The 20,763-nt window shown below is 37.0% G+C and overlaps 1 protein-coding gene across 9 annotated transcripts in view; it reads left to right on the top strand.

The window, feature by feature from the left end:
• TTLL7 (tubulin tyrosine ligase like 7) overlaps nt 1–20,763 on the top strand; it is a 77,295-nt gene that overhangs the window by 34,589 nt on the left and 21,943 nt on the right. For 6 of the 9 annotated variants that reach the window (XR_012836524.1, XM_075759786.1, XM_075759789.1 and 3 more), the window contains 6 exons: nt 122–280; nt 11,766–11,860; nt 12,534–12,681; nt 12,760–12,833; nt 15,881–16,016; nt 16,827–16,913. Coding sequence is in view for 8 of the 9 variants with exons in the window: in XM_075759786.1 (XP_075615901.1) it covers nt 122–280; nt 11,766–11,860; nt 12,534–12,681; nt 12,760–12,833; nt 15,881–16,016; nt 16,827–16,913 (699 nt within the window). In the remaining variant the exon portion in view is untranslated. The remainder of the gene's footprint in view (nt 1–121; nt 281–11,765; nt 11,861–12,533; nt 12,682–12,759; nt 12,834–15,880; nt 16,017–16,826; nt 16,914–20,763) is intronic. The other 3 variants (XM_075759791.1, XM_075759792.1, XM_075759790.1) reach the window with 1 other exon arrangement.

Raw genomic sequence — 20,763 nt, 5'->3', positions numbered from 1 at the left:
AAAATTTTTTTTTAGTAGATACTTTAATGAAATTTTAGAAGTTAAAGTATGAAGCACGTTAGTTCAATATATACTGGTGTCTTCTCTCCTGATGAATTTTTCTGAAAAAAAATCCCTACAGGAGTTAGTAGTGAAGACTCTCATAGTTGCAGAGCCACATGTTCTTCATGCTTATCGCATGTGCAGGCCAGGGCAAGCACCAGGAAGTGACAGTGTCTGCTTTGAAGTCCTGGGATTTGATATTCTGCTGGACAGAAAACTAAAACCATGGCTCCTAGAGGTAAACCTCTTTAAACAAATGTAAAGTAAATTTTAAGAGTAAAGTTAACTAAGCCCCAGCTGAATCCATATCTATGTAAGAAAACTTCCAAACAAAATATGTGCGTTGCAGGAGGTACTGTTTTTGAGTACATAGTGCTTTTTTTCCAGCATCCATATGGAAACACTGCCTTGCAGCGATTCTTGGAGACTCAGGTAAAGGTAATTCTCTTCCTGAAGGACTGTTGCATTTCAGATGTTTTTGAAATTTTTAATGAGAAGTGTGATGTTAATCCAGTTGTTATTGTATCTGAAGGACCTTGTTTATAGCAATTGGGTGCTACGTAGGTTTCCTTCATGAATATGGCTCTGTATATGGCTCTGGCAACTTTTGTGAATATGTAGTCTTAATTTTTTTTTTTTTCGGGGGGTGGGGGGAGGGATATGTGTTCTTTCCCTCTCCTGTGGTTTTTAAAAGCACCCAAATAAATAGTGGAAACTATTCAGTGTACATGAAATGCTGTCAAACAATTGGCATGAATGGACTGGAAGAAACATTTTCCCTCTGACATGTTACTGGTACAGCTAAGCTTAAGTGGTGCTTGAACACATTTTTGAACCAGGAATGTTTGAGGTTTGTCTATTGAGTCTCTTTAATTACACTATTAACAACATATACATGGAGTTCACTTATCTTTTTTTTCAGATTGTCTTATATCATTATGTTAACTGGGTGGAAGGCTGTACAGCTGGAGGAAAAAAGCAAAATGTATTAAAAATCTGTCTATTGACAATAAATCATGAATATGATTTGGCTACTGATGAGCAAAATGTACACAATTAATTTACTGAATTACAACCTTGTTCTGAGGCCATTAATACTGTCAACAGTTGTATTGTCGTGCTTATTTCTCTCAGGGGTTCGGTATAATTTTAATTAGAAAAATATAAATTCCTTCACTGTTGCCTTGCAGACATAGGCATATTTGCTGGCTTTGATGTGCTAGCCAAAAGCAGCACATGACATGAACTTAGTCTGTACTACATTGACATCTTCTCTTTTTGTTGAGCAAAGCCTACTATCCCTTTGATTTAGCTCTACACTTCCAGATTATCATCTCTAGATTGCCTGTAGTTTGCAGTATGTAGTTGTTTAAGTACAAACTGAAGTTGGTCTGTGTATGCATTTCATCCAGCCTTGTAGCAAACGGTGACAGAGCTCTTCTATGAGAGATAGTGAATCAACCTGTGCAGTGAATCCATTCTGAAGGACACCCCTGTATCTCCTTGGATGTTTACATGCAGTATGGAGATTTTAGGGGGGTTGATTCACTATTTATGATAATGGCTCTCAGAAGAGAATCATACTATCCCAGATTCCTTGTTTGTAAGGGAGGGATTTCCTAAGGTAGTAAATGCTGCTCTGGTATTTTAGGGTGCTGAAGAATACTTCGGGACTTAGAGTTGTGCACCTGGTTATTTATTTTTTTAAATACAGAAGTCTAATTATTTCCTTTTCTGCTTTTGGTGATACAGATATCCTTCAACGTATTTTTCCAGACATTGAACTAAACTAACAGAAATGTCAAAATTGGAGACTCAGTAATTAAGTTTCTATACTCATCCGTTAATTTTTACTGTGCTTGTTCATGTTTTTCGCAGCACTCAGAAAAAACACACAGTATGGGTATGTATGCACACTGTATGTATACTATATGTAGTGTAGTAAAGATCAAATACGCAGTGTATATATATACACACTATACATAATATATATACAGTGTGTGTGTATATATGTATATATCTAATTTTTTTTTTTTTCCTAAAACAGTTCTGACTTCTTCCCTAGCTTTACACTCTTATCTTTTTCCACCCTTTTCCTCTTGCCAACTCCCCCTTAGGGAAGTGAATCATTCTTTCTAACAGTGGTAACAAGTACTAATCACAAAGCCCCGAATGTTCCAAGTGTTACTGTAAAATTGCCAAAATAGGATTAGGATGGTAAACCTAGTTTCATATTTCCATAGCTCACGTAGCTTTTCTGTTATAAAGATAGCTTAATAAACTATTTTAAGAAATAAACTGTACAACATTATGACTCTGCTTTCCTGAGATGACTTTTGTTTATATTGCCATGATGCGATTATAGCTCTCCTGCTCCTTAATGCTACTGAACTTCCGGAACCTTCTACCGAAGTGAGAGCAGTGGGAAATGCATGATTGCCATCTTGTGGCACCAAATGTTTCTGGCAAGCATCTGTGCAGTCCCAGCAGCATCCATCCTTTCTGAGTAGCAACAACTACCTGTGTCTCCCTTCTGTTCCCAGAAAATCCAGTTTTACTATTTTTGACCAAGATTTCCCAGCTAGGTTATTTTATGTGCATAGAAAAATGATACAGTTGAAATTCTTGGATGGACTCTAGCCTTATTCAACTTCATTATATCCAGTTGGGATAACAAAGTTGTGATCCTTGGAGAAAAAGATCTCATTTTAATATCTGCCTTAAGTGCAGGGTACCCGGCTTCCTTTGTGATTTGTGAGGGTGAGAGAAACTCCCCTTATATACAGATCCACAAATTTATTATTTAGTGTAACTGAACTAGCCAAATCTATTCAAAATTTTGTTATCTGTCCAGTTAAAAGGACTTTGGACCTCTTAGGCCAAAGTATCCAATTACTGCTAATTCCTATGAATAAAGTAGTTAAAGCTCACATACACAAGCTTTCTGGTATCTACTCCTTTCTCTTGTGTTATACTTACCCTGTCGTGCCTCTGGAGATCCAAAGGCCAACAAGGGGCAGGAGAGGTCTGCTTCTCCAAGAAAAGATGGGTAGGTGGTTATAGCAAGTTGTCAGTGTCTTGTGTTCTTCACCAGGAAAAATACAGTGTTGATGGCAAAGTTTTCTGCCTCTTTGGTCTTAGCTTCACTTAGGGTCATTTTTATTGATTTGCTGCCTCCGTCCACTTACTGGCTGTTCATTTGCCGATCAGCAATTTTGCATTGTCTCCAATGCACTTTTACCGTAAGTGGTTTGTTTTACATTTCCTGGATTTCACTCTGTTTTCTCTTTGTTATCCCTAAATCCAGTGTTATCTAGTTCACAAGGTTGCATTCCTATAGTGAATCCTACTTGGCCACTGTAATCCGTGTATGTCTCAGAGTATCTGGACTTTCAAGGCCTTCCCTATCATTATTTGCTTATACTTTTGGGGCCCCTCATACAGTCCTGTTTTTGTCAACAATCTTTAAGAAGTGCCTTCCTGATAAAAATACTGATAGATACTGATAGTCATGTGTATGTCCTGGTTCTCGGGTCACTGAAATCTAAATAATACATGTCTCAGCAGACAGATACATATACAATGCTTTAGTAACCAGTGATTACGAATACCTGTTGTGACAGTATCACTGGTATGTTATCAAGATTACAACGCTGCTGTCTTACAGATAAGTCAGCAACCGTACTTCTTGACTGGAAACAAGGGATAGCCACATGAAAAATAAGGGACAGTGCTTTCTTTTAAGGGATATTTTAAGGCGAAAACAATTTTCTTAACATAGTATTTTTGCCTAAGACTTCTCAAGATTTCTCACCCATGATCACATTTGACAAAGCAAGACACTTAATTCCATACAGCCAGTATTTAGCCCCTTACATGAGTAAAATTACACGCAGATATCAAACAGCTGAATATATAGGGTAATAGTATTTCCATTTCTTGTACTACTTAGACTACAACCATGAGGAAATAAATTTCAAATGTATCTCATTGTATTCCATTGGTACTTGAATTGTTCCTGTGATGCCATTTTTCAAAAAGCTGCTACATAAATGTAATTTCTTTTCTTTTTTTTCTTTTTTTTTTTTTTTTTTTTTTGAGATCAAGTTCTGTATCTCAGTCAGCAACATAGCTTGTGGAAAATGACCAACCTTAGGCAAAATATAGCAGATTCAGTCACAGTCTATCTCTCTCAAAGTGTTGGGCATGAGTCAACAATGTGTAGTTACAGTGATGTTGGCTAATTGGCCCTGCAGGTTGATGGCAATGATTTATTTGGCACCTGTGAGGCCACATCTGGAATATTCTCTCCATTTTTATCCCCCAGAGTAAGGGAGAGACATTGACAAACTGGAGTGAGTTCAGCTGAAAGGTGCTAAGGTGCTTAGAGTACTGGTGTACATGCCGTATGAGGAGAAGCTGGGTGAACTGAGTTTGCTGTGCCTGGAAAGGGAGGACTTGTGGGATCTAACTGCGGTCCTGAAGTGGGCTTTTGCAGAAGATAGTCAGGATCTCCTCAGGGATGCACAGTGAAATGGCTGGAAAAATTCAGGAATAGTGCATAAGGGCATGATGTGGAAAGGTTGCCTGAATGAAGAGAAAGAGACTAAGAGAAAGAAATACCTAGAAAAACTCTGTGTGATCTTTTGGGATTTCTGTTATTATTTTGAAGTAGGGAAATATGTCCCTTGTTGAGGCTCTGATAAATCTACGTAGATGACTGTGCAAAGCAGATGTACTGCAAATTACTTGTCAAGGGGAAAAAGCTTAAACTTTTCTTCATACAGAGAACTTAAGGTCAGATACTTATTTGAAAAGTAACTGAACTGGCATTGTGCACACCCAAATTTGTTATGCCCCTGTGGTTTCCACACAGATATAAGCTCATTTGGGTTTTACTGTGAGGCTGGCCATTGCTCCTTCGTAATTTAGAACTGTAAAAAAAAAAAAAAAAAAGTTCTGCCAGCTGCATATTGTGTCAGCTTTCCACAGAGCACATGAATTGTATTCAAACAGAGGATGGAGAACATTTAGTGTAATTTTGTCAGGTACAGACAATCCTTTGCAATATTCAGATTGCTCTTAACAGTCACAAAAGTTAAGAGGATTTAAAAGTATTCTGTTTGAAGGAAGTGTTAACCACCTTACATGATCAGGCACAGCTCTTGGACTGCCATTTCAAGAGTATGTGTGTGTATTATATGAATATTTACTGGGGAGATCATGATGTGGTTTGGGTTTTTTTGTTTTTTTCTCTGAACAGAATAGAAACTAGAAGTATTCAATTTTCTGGCACATTTCAAAATACATAAAAATGTTGCAAATTGAATTTCAGCTTATTTAAAATATGTAGAGGACCTGAGAGTTCTTGTTTCTTACTGAAGCACAGCCCAGCAATCTCTGATGTCAGGGTGAGCAGCCTGCAGTGTTACTCTATTGAGAAGAAAGGCTTGCTTCCCACTTCAGTGTCTTGCTTAAGTTATATGAAGTCCAAATAAGAATAGTATGAAAAGTAATATTACAATATTTACATTATTTGGTACAGTAGAACTGTTTGCATTATGTCCAGAAATGAGTAGTTAATAACTTTAACAAAGGAATTCTGAGCTTTGTAAATATAAATTTTAAGCATGGGAAATTCCCATTGTTCTGCTCCCAGGAGTCTGTAAAAACATAATGAAACCTGAAAATTCATCTCTATAAAAGAGATATATTCATTCAAATATTCATTGATTTAACTAATGTTTTCTAAAACCTCTATTGCAGCTTATTGTAAGTTTGGGAAGGAACAATTTTATTTTCTTTGTAGGTTTGCAACAGAGAGCATTCTTCAGTAAAAACTGTACATGTTTCACAGAGCACTTCTGTATCAGTCCATGATGCAGTGTTAACAAAGCAGCGGTGCATAGGCATTAACGATCAGTTAGGTGAGCACAGAGCTCCATTAATGTTGCCTCCCATGGTCTTCAGCAAGGTCAGCATTTCAGTTATGTATGTGATGAGTGTATATATACATACGTATAAAAGAAAAGCTGTAAAAGCTCAGTTGCCTGTTGACCCAAGAGTTTAGCAATATTTAGAACCTTTCCAGTTACCATTAGGAAGAGCAACTGATCAGACTAACTCATCTGGCTGATCAGTTCAATCCTTTCCTTCTTTTAAATTTTATTTATTTATAACAAAGACAACTTTCTTTCAGTGATTCTTGTGCCCAGCAGCCTCTCCCTCTGTTGCCTTGGAGAGCCATTTTTGGGGCTCTTTCTCCTGCTGTCTGCTAGCTTTTTCCTCTCTCTGATGCTTGTACATGGATTCTCTTTGCACTCAAACAGTAGCAGTGAATCCAGTAAGCACACATGGCTTTAACTGGCTCAATATTAGCTTTCAGTAGTAACTCCTACTCTTCACACTTTTCTAGTGAATGAAGAGTGAAAAAGACAGCAGCTTGATTTAATGCATAATATGGTGTTACTGTGGGCAGTTGCAACTTGCCTCTATCTGGTGGTCATGTTTATTGGATGAGATGTTTCTGGTTGCTGTTTGGATGAACCTCTCATTTACCATTCCAAGCAAACCATAATTTTACCCTACATCAGCCTGCAGAACTTCCTCATGCAGGGACTTCACACACTTCTGGTGCAGGGAGGAGGGAAGTGACGTGAAGGCAGGACTAAGAGAGGGGCAGCACCAGCCCTTTCTGGCAGCCTGCAGTCGCACTGGACTAGGTTATATGTGAAACTGCACCTGTATGAGGCAGTTCTGTGGTGCTTCGACTGATCCATGTACCAGCTGCAAGATCTCTGCTCTCCTCCTGTCCTTTGTTGAAGGCATGCTGCCTGCTTCCTTCCCTGTGGTGGCACTGATGCTTGTAGGATTCCTTCCTGAGATGATCAAGGACCAATGAAAAATAATTTTTGGTGAGATTCATATTCATGCGGATCATTGGGATCAGCTTCCTCACTCTCTGTGAACCCCAGTGCCAAGACAATGAAGTGGCAGAGTATGACAGCTTGGATTTGTATTAAACCGCCATGGAAAAACACCCTTCTGCTTAAGCTTAGAAAAAGGGGGTTAGCAGTCTCACAATTTCTGAAGTTTAGAAATGAGTGATTAGAATGAACTCTCTAAGAATGCTTCTGATCAAAGATCTGCTCAGTGATAGCCACTAACAGCATTCTGTGTAATAGAATTTTTATGGCTTATAAATTTCTTTTGCTTTTTGAAATCTATTGTTGGCAATCTAAATCACTTTAATAAAGAATGAGATCCCTTCCAAAACATCTATGCTGTCCTACAGATTGAACAGAGATTAAATTCCTGTTATTGAGAGGATGTAATGTTTTATTAAATTGATTTTAGGTTTATAAAGTCATTCATGTAATCTCTCCTTATATTTGAAAGGTCTTTTCCATAGGTATTGTGTGACAGATAGTGGAAAATCTTTTTTTCTGCTCCATACTAGTGGGAGGTGAGAATATGCTCTTTGACTGGTTGACTCTTTGACTGTGGCTGACATTTGTCCAATGTCTTGGTGAAGAAGAAAATGGTGTATCTTACATATTTACAGTTTAATTTTTGTAAAATCAGAATCCTTTGCAAATGTAACTGTGGATAGGAGCCTTCACACGAGATACTTCAACTTATGCTGCTTAATTTAAGCATTACAGATATGAGGTCCTCTACTGACAAGTATGTAATTTGGAAATACACTGAGCTACACAACTGCTGTGCTTACAAGTAGTTTGATTAATTGTATGTGCTATATTCAGTGAAATTTTAATTACGAAACCAATGTTGAAGATTTCAGTTGGAGGAATTAAAAACTTATGTGGACAACTCAGTTGGATAGCTATTGAAAAGTCATAGAAAGTAAAGAAGCTAAATTATCATCACCTGTAAAGCAGATATTTGGGAGATAAAACTGCGGTATTGTAAAAATAATTGATGTGAGAAACATTATGTCCATGAGTCTATATAAAAGAATACTGTATTTGTTTATTAAGTGGGGTTTTTTTTTTTCCTGTTCCTTGCTCAATACAACAGATTAGAAAATACGAAGTTTTGAAGATCATTTATCCAAAGAAACCTAGTGCACGACATTGCCATAGCTCCAGAATTAGCGTTACAAGATCCATCATGAGGAGATTCAACCAGATAGCTGCTAGTTTAGGAGTGGTGCTGATCATGGAAGGTATTCAGCTAGGTCAAGCAAGCAGGTATTTTATTCCTTTGAGCGAGGTCAGAGGTAGTCTATAATATGAAGACGCTGTTAACGAAAATGGCATTAGTTATGTCTGAGAACAACTGAGTGGAGCCTTGAAGTATTGTGTGATGAGACTGTTGTGGTGCCTCTTTATTTACTTGTGCTCTTTGCAGGGAGCATATTATCTGTATGCTCTGGAGATTAGATGGTCTGCTGCTTGGTTTTTTTCTGGCATTGACAAGAGTTTTTCTGCTCTAAAAATGTTACTTGTGGGTTAAACCCTTTGTTTTGTGACTTAATTATGATTTCTTGCAGATTTATGTCAAGAGTATGGGTGGCTTTGCACATCAGAGACTTGACAGAGTGGGTTCAGGTTATGAAGTTTTGGGTAGCAATGCTGGATGAAGATATTCCTCATTTTTATACCTCCCATCTACTATACTCCATCTACACTCAGTAATAAGTAAACTTTTTAGCTGACATTTAAGGTCAGCTGTCAAGACTGCCTCTTGAAGTTTCTGTTGTGAGAAGGGAGATGCATGGAACAGATGAAGAGGGTTAAAGAGAAAAGTTTGTTAGTGAACCATCTTTGCACATAGTCATACTAAATCAAGAGGCAGTTCAAGTATACATACAGACAGTAAGTATGGAATAGCTAGTGAACTTTAAATTCACACCTGCTTTATATGTATTACCTTTCTGATGTACCTAGAATTTTGTTTGTACTGGACCTGCATCTACTGCTACCTGAACCATATTGCACCAAGTTTGCAATAGCTGTCCAGAACTGGATCTCTGTTTTTACTGCCCCACTGGTTACTCTTTAGGATTGAGGTCACAGTAGGATTGAGACCTCAAACATTAGTCATGAATGGTATGTCAAAAAAATTGAGGGCGCAGGTGATACAGCAGTGTTCCAGTTTTAACTATGAATGCTGTAGCTTTTCAGCCTCTGAAATGACTGTGACAGAAACCTTAGTGTGGAGTGATTGCGTAATGTCTCATAATAGCATTTTGCTTCGTAATAGCATTCTAAATGTCGCCTTATGTCTTTCCTAACCCCACTTTAATTTTCTGCTTAATAAGCACAGTCAATATGGTTTTGTTTGTTCAGAAGTGCCAGATGTAGATTTTTGGCAAAATTCACCCTGTAGGAAAGAAACTGTCATTTAAATTATTTTACGCTCTCATAGTGTTAATTCTCACTGGTGCTCATGTAAGTAACACATAGTTACAATGTTTTTTATTAATGCAGAATTTATGCCCAATATTATACTTCAATTTGTTGTAAATCTAGGAAGTACCTAACCCAAATATAAATACACCAGTGTGCACTTTTGTAGGCTCTGAAGTTGGATGCTTCAGTGCTGTGTAAGCATGTGTCTGTGCATCTCTAGGAATTCGGTATTGGACCAACATAGCATTTTACATGTTGCAAATACATCCTCGTGTCACACTGCAGTCTTACTCGATTGAAGGACTTGGTGTACATAAAAAATTAGAAATTAATTTGTTGGAAGTTTTAATAAGTATATTTCTGTCTGTTTACCTGTTTTTAATACTTGCAAAAACATTATTTCAAAGTAGAGTATTGTTAATTGCTACATGTTCATATGGAGTAAAAAAATTCAATATGTGGTACAGAATGTAATTTTGTTCAATACCTAACATTTCTCCTGAATTTGTTAGGGCTTGATTTTATGTCTTTGTTTTTGGTCCAGTGAGCTTTTTGTGTACTTAGGTATTTGCTGGACTGAAGCATAAGGCTCCATATTACTTTTTCATACGTATGTTTTTATACATACATAAATCCTACCTGGATTCGATAATATAATATCTCAAAAGCATAATATTTCCAACTTATTTCAGTTATCAATCAGCTGTATTTAGTCAATGTAGCTCTAGTGAAAGTGTTTTGTCTAAACTGCATGTTGAAAAAGAGATGCAACATGTCTGGTCTTGTCAACTGCCAGTATTGTCTAATGAATTGTTGGAGAACTGGGTTTTAATCTTTGTGTTTGTTTCTCTGAATGTTTACATGCTTGTTTAGTTGAAAGTGGAAGATCCACATTTTAAAAAAAATGAATGTCAATAAATGTTTGTACTATCGCAGTATGGAAAAGAAAAATAATATAGCCTTTGTGACGTGATAGAAGACAAACAGGTCAGTCTAAGGAGGTCGGTCAATTAAATATTTGGATGAAGGTCTTCCAAAAAAGACTATACACTTTTTTCACTTTCTGCTGAATTTTTGTGATTTTTTCTTTCAACATCAAATGTCATTGCCCACTTTGCCAGCCTGTCTGCAAAACCAGCAAACAAGCTGATTCTCAAAGCCGAAAGGTACCTTCAGCTGTAAGTGTAAGTGATGGGGCAGCTGGGACTCAGCAACAGGACAGTTGGTGGCTCACCAGCCTGAATAGTTCTGTCCCACAACTGTAGAGGCTCTAAGATGCTCTAATGTATCTAAAGTGTTAAAATACAATTTTAATGAACAGCTTTTGCCCTCTGCTTTGAACATACGAACTGTATCGTACTTCTTATTTGCATGGGGCACGAAGTACTAGTTTTCATTTCTGGAGCTCCTTAGTATATGTCCCTTCTGTAACCAGCATTGGTTTTTCACTGTCGAGGTGAGATTCCTGCCCCTCATTAGCACCCGTTAGTCATGTATAAATGTTTATACCAGCCTGGAAGACATTCCTCGAAATGTTGATGCAGCTACTTCATTATCCCTCCTCAAAGCTTTCCAAAAGCTGACATCCTTCTGGAGGGACCCCAGAGCTTGGCAGTGGTTATGTGGTGGTTGGTTGAGACTCCTGGCTGTTATGTGTGTGATTTAGTCTTACTGATTCCCAATCGCATTTCCCTTGTTCCTCTATACTTAGGTAGCATTTTTAATCTCTTATCTTGTACTTAGCTTATAAGCTTTTTGTTACTGAGACTGTTACTTAGTTTATGTTTTCACACTATGTACTGATTTAATAACTTAGATCTCTAGGTGTTGCTGTAAAGTTTATCTGAAGAGTTATTTAAATATACTTGAGAAGACCTTGAATTAGAGCTTCTTTCTGTCCTTATATAGTTGTTACTTTTTAGAGAAGTATTCAAAGATGCTTCTAAACTGGGAACTAGGAAAGAGTTTAACTCTTCCTGTGCTGGACTACCATATGTAGCATGGCACGTAGTCTGTTATAATGTGTTTAACAGCACCTTGCACGGTAAATTTTCTGGTTGCTGCAACCAAGAGTAGATTAGACTGGATTCACAGTGCCAGTACTTGAAGGGTGTTCTTTGCAAATGCCTGGATAACTTGGTGGCTGAAAGGTACATCTCCTGGCTCCCAGTATCTGTGATACTCAATGCTCTATTTTTTTAAAAATACAAATGGAAACAAGCTCTTAACATGTATTCTCTTAATTTCTGCTATATTTTAAGGAACAGTTTCTCCAAAGCTTGTTACAATGGATGTGTTCCCGATGAACCTGAACATTCCTGAGTCTTCTGTATCTCGTTTTTTCAGATTAATCGTGCCCCAAGCTTTGGAACTGATCAAAAAATAGACTATGATGTAAAAAAAGGTGTTCTGCTAAATGCATTAAAGCTTCTTAACATACGGTAAACTTGTCTTCTTTTCTTCAGTCTGGGTCTCTTTTCTGTTGCTTTGATTTTTTTAAAAAATTTTTATTTTGTTTTAAATTTGAACTGGAGTAGGAGAAAATGAAGACCCTTTTTTCCCCACCTTCATATTTTCAAAATGTAAATGTTTCCCATGCTGTCAGTTTTGCTATTGAAATTAACCCAAATTTAGTTTTTCTTCTTGCTCATGTGCTTGCAAAAATGAATGGTAATAGTAATTTTTGTAATTTTTTTAAAATAATTTTTCAAACAGGTCTCAAAGTGGGGATATGAGTGCAGTAATGGGCACGTGGCCACACAGGAAATCTGCTTTGGCAATAGTTTCCATACAATCAAAAGCCATACCCCTCTGCAGGAAAACTTTGTAGTTGGCATATGTTGGAAAAAAATCTACACTTCAGGAAAATAGATACAACCATGTTTGTGCATTAAATTATAGTTCACAGTCATTACAGTACACCTAAAAGCGTGAAAATACATTAGCCGTAAAAGTTAATATTTAAAAAAAATTCTTAATGAGTGTTTGAAATCTAATTTTATATCATAAACCGCGCATGACTAACTGGAAAATACAGATGATATACCTGAGATGAAAGTGCATCTCTTCTCGGCAGCATTGGATTGACATATCCTAATATCATCTGTGTTTCAGGACAAGTGATAAAAGAAGAAATTTAGCTCAACAGAAGGCTGAGGCTCAAAAGAGACTGTACGGTCAAGGTTCAATGAAAAAACTGTTGCCAGGTTCTTCAGACTGGGAGAAGCAGCGCCACACACTGGAAAGGAGAAAAGAAGAACTGGTAGGAAGGAAAAGTGCTGTTTCTTGCCCATGGCTTATGCTCTCTTTGTTTTAATTGTCTTATTTTCTTGATTTATAGAAGGAAAGACTTGCACAAGTACGTAAACAGATTTCCAAAGAGGAACATGAAAATAGACACATGGGGAACTACAGGTAACTGTTTTTGACTGTGTTAGTAGGAAGTATTCAATGCATTCATTAGGAATATTTGTGGTAGATGATAATTTTCTGCCAAAAATGTGTAGGCATTTATAGAAAATATACACATATACACCAGGTAGTAAAGTTTTTTTCCAGATAGTTCTTTTTTTTTGATTCCAAATTTTTGCATCCACTTAGGAATTTATAAGACATCAGTCACTCTAGTGTTTGTGCAAGATATTTGCTTGAAAGACACAATTGTTCAAGTTCAGTGTACCCAGAACCATGACTGTCATTATGGATCTGTTCTGTAATCACACATTGTGATTCTTATCTCCTGGGGGGCCAATATAAGGGTGTGAGTATTCCCCTATAACAAACCAAATCTGAATATGACCTATGAGGCTTGCCAAAAGTTCAGAAACTTTGTTGGTGCTTCCATAGTTTCTGATAAAATGGTATTCGAAATACTATATTTGTATTTCTGCACATTGATTTTGGATCTTAGTAGGCTTAAATGTAAGTATCTTCAGATTCCTTGGTAAAATATGTTCAAAAGGAAGATTTAACTTGTTGGTTATAATAGGCATTGGCCAGAAAACAAGAATTTTGTTTGATGATGATGGTGATGCTTTTATTGTCATTATTTCTTGATATTTACTTCAATGAGAACTGACAGCAAGGCCTATGAATATTTGGCAAAAGGTAGCAGAGTAGTGCTAGGATTAGATGATGGGAGTATTAGCTCACTCTTTATGACATTCATCCAGGATGTGGGACGTCTGAAATCACATCTTTTATCCTGAATTAGTCAGAATGCTGTTCTTCATCTCTGCTTTTTTTGTGATGATATTCTATAATTCCCAGTAAAGTTCTCATTTAAACAAAGAGATGTTTCTGTGAAATTTTAATTTTTGATGAATTAACATTTTGCTTACAAAAAGTCTTTCTTTTTAACATTCCTAGTTTTAATTACATCCTTTCCATCCTTTCTTGACATTTATGGAGCTGAACTAGTACATCAAAAAAAAACCCTCAATGAAGCAGTTATTTTCATGCTACTTAGACTATAACAAAGAGTAACATCATGATACTTTAACACATTTTGGGGTTTTTTTGGGTAATTTTAAAGTCTAACTTTTCAGCTGATCACATTTTAGGTTGCTTATTCAGTTCTTGACTGAAAATGAGGCAAATGTTCTCTTTATTTAGCTTTTTGGTTAATGTAAATTAATAAAAATACAATTTTTTCCCCCCCTCAGGAAAAAGTGAAGTGTTATTTCATAAGGAATGTGCACATCTAAAAGGGCGGAATAGCTTTGTGTTTTCTTATTATCATGTGTTTGCACAGAGGCTGAAGAATCAGCAGACCCTGAGAAGTAAAGGAATCTTGGCTAGAGATGCAGAGAAATTTTATCTGAGCATTATGCAGTATTTTCTCCTTGTGATGTTCTCCTGCAGAGCAGGACTAAGTTCTGTCAGGCATTGCCATAGAATGGAAATTTTGGGTGCTAGTACTGCTGCATGGATTAATATTACTTTCTGAATAAAAATCCAGAGAAACCTCACTCAACCTCGGTAGGTTTTGATTTAATCCATAGATGTCAGTTCAGTAATTGGCTTAGTCAAGTGTCTGTCTGCAAGCACAACTAGCCCACTGATTCCAGTAGGAATCCTGGGGTGGTCAAAGTAGGAGCTATGCTTTCAAGCATTTGTGAACTCATGAGGAACTGAAAAGGATATACGTGGCCTTTAGCTGCAGTGTAGTTCTACTTATGTTAAAATGAATATCATAGAATCATAGAATGGTTTGGGTTGGAAGGGACCTTAAAGATCATCTAGTTCCAACCGCCATGCCATGGGCAGGGACACACTCCACTAGACCACGTTGCCCAAAGCCCCCTCCAACCTGGCCTATCCTTTCTCTAAAGTATTGTTCTGTGACACTTTTTCAGCGGGAGAATCACCACCATTAAAAAGTGTTGGCTGCAACTAGATTAGAGCTCCTACAGGTATTTTATACAAACTGGAGCCATCTTCTTTTTGCTGTAGAACTGCCCTAAGTCTAATGGGATCATAACTATATTTTTTTTTATTGCAACAAAATCATCATGAAAGATACCTTTTCAAGGAGGAAAGGACTGAAAAGGAAGGAGAAAGGACCTTGTAAAAAGTTCACCAAAATCCCACAAAGACATAAAAGTCACATAATGCCAGTCAATATATAAATGGTCCCTATGCTTTGCACAGTGCAGGCAGAAGTAACTTCTGGATTACTCCTTACAATACACTAGAAATTAGTCTTCCACCTTCATAATTTCTGGCTGTGTTTCAGGCATTCATGACATGGATTGGAGTGGTTTTCTTCAAAGCCCATTGTTTCTTGATGAGCATGAATAAATCACCAAGTCCTGCTTCTTGTATTGTCATAATCTCCTTACCTGTGATTTTAGAGAATAATGGCATAGCTGGTCTAATGGAAACTCAGAGTCACTCTGTACATCCATGTACCAGAAATTTCTTTTTCTTATACTATTTTGTTCTTCCTGTTCATTATTTTGGAGGATTTAGCATTCAACTGCAGTACATATTCAATCTTTAATTTACATCGTGCCTATTAACTCAAAGCAATTGTTTAGATTTTCACTGTTTTGTGTCCTTTTGTTGCTAATACAAATTATTTTGTGGCTCTGAATTTTACATGCAATATTTTGTTAATATTTCATGAATCATTCACACCTGCATGCATCATTTACACCCACTGAAATTTCAGAGTACTGCAAAACTGAGTTTTGGTATATCTCTGGAATGACCTGCATGGTATTTCTTTTGACTGGCTAATTGCTGATTTAAACATGAATGTGTTCACTGAGTTAAAATTGGATTTAGAGAGCAATGTTCAGAGTATATGTTTTATGATAAGATATTATATAATCATTATAGATGAGATGCATATGCATTATAGAAGAGACTATGAATTAGCTGCATTACTTTTGTTCCTAGTGTGATAAGTAGCTCAGCTTCTATCTTAAACTCCATTTTTTTCCCCCCTATTTTAGGCGAATTTACCCTCCTGATGATAAGACATTACTTGAAAAGTATGAGAGTTTGTTAGCCACTGCTTTCCAGACGTTTCTTGCTGGGAGAGCAGCTTCACTTCAGCGGGAAATGAATAACCCTTTAAAAAGAATGAAGGTACTGAGGCACAGGAAGTATTGGCTTTAGGAGTTATTTATCTTGGAATTCATGACCTTGTGGATTAGTTTCACGATAATCGTGTGTGATGGCTAACAAATAGCATTTGATAATGTTTCCATCATTTTATTATTATTCTTTGTGCAGTTTGTGGGCCAGATCCTTGAATCTGGATGAACTGCAGTGGACCCAGGGTCGAGACAGGCTAGATGGCTTAAAGCTACTTTACCATTTCCCTGATCCTCAGCCTTACCCCTGGGCAAACCAGGGGTTGGCAGAAACTGCTTCTGAGCTGGTAATTGCCTCCTCCTTCCTCCAGTAATGGCCCCAGCCTATTCATCCACTACTATTGACTGGAACGAGAGGTATCATGAAACCAACTCCACTAGTTTAAGGCATCCAAAAACTCTGCCTGATTGCTTACTTATGTAGTCAGAGACAGTAGGAAAATGGCTATTTTTAAAATAACCAACTAACGTGATTTAATTTGAAATCTGAGAAGTAATTTCTCATCTTTGTAGTTGGCACTATCCAGCAGTTTTACAGGAATCTTTGTTCAACTCTTTCTTCAGACTTTTATCTTTAATAAATGTTAAAACTTGATTTTAACTTTCAATTTCATGTTGATTGCAAGCAGAGATGCATGCATCAGAAGAAATATTTTTATATCCTCCTGTGGAGGGATTCATAGTCTTATTTCAGGAATTAGTAATCAATGTAATTTCAAATTCCTACCGCTTCGTGCTTGCATTTTGGAGGGACAGGATATGTCCTGCTTTGAATTAATTGTAGTGAAATTCCCATTTCTAGGAGGAGGATATTTTGGATCTTCTGGAGCAGTGTGAAATAGATGATGAAAAACTAATGGGGAAATGCACCAGGCAGCGAGGACCTAAGGTATTTCCCTTTAAGATACTAATTTTTATTTCACTCTATAGAGAGGTAGTCTGAGAATTTTAAGTGGGGATTTAGTTAGCTGATCCTGGTGGAAGTTTAGCCTTTTTTTTTTTTTTTTGAGGTATGAAGAGAAGCGTAACTACCATTTGTCCAACTAAATTCCATTAAAATTTTAACTGGATATGAGATCCTTCTTTTCCTCTCTAAGCTATTTTGAGGAATTGTCATGCATGGCAACAACTGTTGTACAAGAGATTGCCTGATTTCAGTGTGTAAAATTATTTTTATATCCATAGCCTATCTCAAAAGAATGCTTTCATCTTTAATCGATTAGTGCCACTAAGGAATTTTGAGATCATGGGATAAAAGGCACTATGGAAGCTCAAAGGATTAATTATGATTATAATGTATGTGTAGCTTGGGTTGTGCAATATATCTTGGAGCCTGTTTCGTATCCAAAATCTGCTTTTAAAGTGAATGTATATTATTTTTAGCTTAATGCTTTCTGTTTGTGTGCATAGTTCATGCAAGTCTTTTGCCTTAAATACACTCTGCATCTCTCTAAGCCAGTAAAGATAAATAGTTTGGGCTTGGCTAAAATAAGTATGTTTCTTTTATCCTGCAAACATCTGAGGTCTGGTCTGCTTGGAAGAGCCTACATTTATGTTCCTGAGCTCTGATGGATTTGTTTATGGATGCATGTAAATATTTTTTTACAGCATTTTATGTTGCTGATGACATAGTGTACAAATCTAGGGATTTCTGTACAAAATGAATGCTGACACTGGTCCTGAGCTTGCAGACTTACTTTATATATGTGCAAGAATCCAAAGAGCTACATCTTATTACAGGCATGCATACTGTAAAGAGGATCTGCATACCCAATCTGGTATTAAGATAGATTTGTGTGAACCTCATTACAAATACAGGGATTTTGTGAGCTAGTGCTTTAACAGTGGTGGATTCATTTAAAGAAGAGAAAAAAAAATCCAGTCCACACTGGTAACACGCTCAACTTACATTCTTGAGGGATTCTTTTCCTTGTTTTCAGTTCTTTAACATAGGGTCACTTAATTCAAGTTCAACATCTCAGACACATTTTTCCTTTTCCCAGCAGCCCTCAGAGAGCATCTATCTGGTTGATTGTATACACACAGACTTGATCTATACTATCTCAACATGGCTGCACACAAGCCATTCCCCAGCTGGAGACCGTAAACATTTAATTAGTTTCGAGATGAAGTTTGATCAATTTGTGAGTGAGACTATATGACGTGGTCTTCTTTTATAGCAGGCATATGGATTCTGTAGCTTGCAAGCTGCTCTACTAGTACAATGCTGTTTCCACTTACAGGAGAAGGAAAAAAATTATGTATGACCAAAATTCCCAGTTTGGTTTTTTCTTACCCTAAAATGGATGAAATCAAAAGGGTAGGCAATGAAACTAGCTTATCCAAGGAGATATTGTTTCTTTTCCTTGCAGCGTGCACACTTCTTGCTGTACAGGATCTCTATTCCTGCATCTTTTTTAGGGTCCTGATATACTTCTCAATCATCTAAACTATGCCTACAGTGAAGCCGTGTGACTGGAGACTTCCCTGGTTGCCTAATACCCTATGCACTCCCTTTGAAATACAGATGCCCATTGCAGATGGTCCTTGTATCTTGTACTGAAAGAGCATCACCTCTTCCCTGTAAGGGGTAAGGTGCATATAGCCAATACATGCATTTGATTGGCCACCTCTTTGCAAACGGTCTGCTATAAGATACGTAGTATCTAAATACATATCTGTATAGAAGTCCGGTGAGTGAGGTAGACAGTAGAACTTACTATTGCCTGTCAATCTATCAGGTAAGAGAATAATCCAACTTTAAAACTCATCTCTTGTAATCTTGAAATACTACAAATAAAGATCCATTATCAAAGAAGTACCATATGCAAGATCTGATAGACAAAACAAACCTGAAGGAACAGTACTTTTCACGTCATGTTACTCAACGTAAAATGTTCTTTCAGGATGTCACAAAGTCCTGTCCTCCCTTAAAAGTCAGTGGCTGGCCTGCTGACAAAAGCTACTGTTAGGAAGTCAGATGCTCTCTGCCTTGGGCACACTCTCTTCCTCAGAAAAAGGAATGGCCAGGACTCAGAAAACTCTATACAGAACAGCTGGAATAGTTAGGAGAGAGAGGTGTTTTCCTCTTCATCCTCCTCCATACACAGAAACATATATATACGTATATAGAGGGGGGTGTGTGTGTATAAATAAGCTTTGCATGTAACAAATATTCCATATTTGCTGGAATTTTAGCCTTATTTTTATTTGAACATGATTAGGAGCTCAGAGTAGGAAAAAATTCAAGAATTTTGCAGAATGAAGGCATTTTTGCCTGCAGTTAAAATATTACTGAATTCTACTTAGATTGAGAAATACATTCTGGAAATGTCTGGTTTATTTGTAGCCTCTAGAGGGCACCTTATCCTTACACACTGTAAGGTTTACTCATGTTTATTACATTGCAAATGGTTGTGCAACAAAAAGAACTAAGGAAATAACAGATATTTTAGAGGAAATTAGCAATTACTTTTATTTTTATTCTTCTGATATGAAATCAGATGAGTTTAATCAAAGAAAAATCAGGTTAGCAAAAGGGGTAAATCAAGATGATTAGAATTGCTAAGCAATCATATGTCTCCTCAGAGGTCAGTTTAAACCCAGATCTAGCTATTATTTGTCATTATTGCTTTTTGTAATTTCTTTGACCTTTGTTTTTATTCTTGATTAATTGATGTGAAGGTTTGGTCAGGATGTTCTTACTGTTTGGTGTAGAATGTGTGAGGAACATGCATATTGTAAGTGGGAATGAGATCTACCTTAAAGCTCTGAGTTTTGATTGAAAATGTTTATTATACCTTGTATAACTCATCAGGAATGTCTGATCAATATATTTCCATGATACACAGCATTTCATGATTAGGACAGCTCTTTTTGAGAGAGCACTAAGTGTTGAGGCACCTTAATTTGTCCTTTTGGCAGGTAGATAGAGATCAAAATATTCTTTGTGTAATCTGAGCAATTGCCAGGGCTCTTCTCAATGGAATATACTGCTTCAACTCTTCCTTATCTGGCCTAACAGCTTGGGCTTGCATAAACATACTGTTGCTTTTAAGTTAGTGGCAGAAATCTTTCCTCCCTTGGCTGGAATAGAAGTTTAGTTAGAATATGTTTGCTTATGCTACAGGTGTACCTTGCAGGAACAGTATCTTTGGGGCTTTTTCTTTTGCCCTTCACAATAAATCATGGTGCATTACATTAAGCTATGATAATAGGGCAATTTAATTTCACCCTGAGAGTTCTTCTGTTTCACTCTGACCAAAAATAAGTTCAGAAATTGTGATATTAATTTTTTTAAAAATCTGAGTTTTAATCGCAGTCTGTTAGATGACTAGGAAGATGAGGCCATCACCATTGCTTCGTCTAGCTGAGAGTTACTGGAAAGAAAATGTGTAGGAAAAAAAGTGACCACATGAGCCTTCTTAGGATAATAGCTATAATGGAGAATATTGCATTTTTCTTGTCTGCCTGATGGTAAACGGAAGAAGAAAAAAATTCCTTTGCAGTTTCTGTTCTTGCATCAGTTTCTCTGTCTCCTACTTTCTGCTTTTTGTCTTGCAGTATCCTTGGTAATAGCACAAGATTAATTACCTAATGACACTGAATCCCACATGCACATGGGACACCAAATACACCTAGCAGAGCTTGCTATATTCTCCCAGTTTCTGCCTTCTGTAGGATTAATCACTTTCTCTTTCAGAAGTGTACCAGCCAAAGTTCCCTGATGTGTTTCTTTA

This window comes from Balearica regulorum, chromosome 8 (genome assembly GCF_011004875.1).
Source record: "Balearica regulorum gibbericeps isolate bBalReg1 chromosome 8, bBalReg1.pri, whole genome shotgun sequence".
Taxonomy (NCBI): domain Eukaryota; kingdom Metazoa; phylum Chordata; class Aves; order Gruiformes; family Gruidae; genus Balearica; species Balearica regulorum.
Note: the sequence above shows the minus strand (reverse complement) of the source record. Positions and strands in the feature narration are given on the sequence as shown.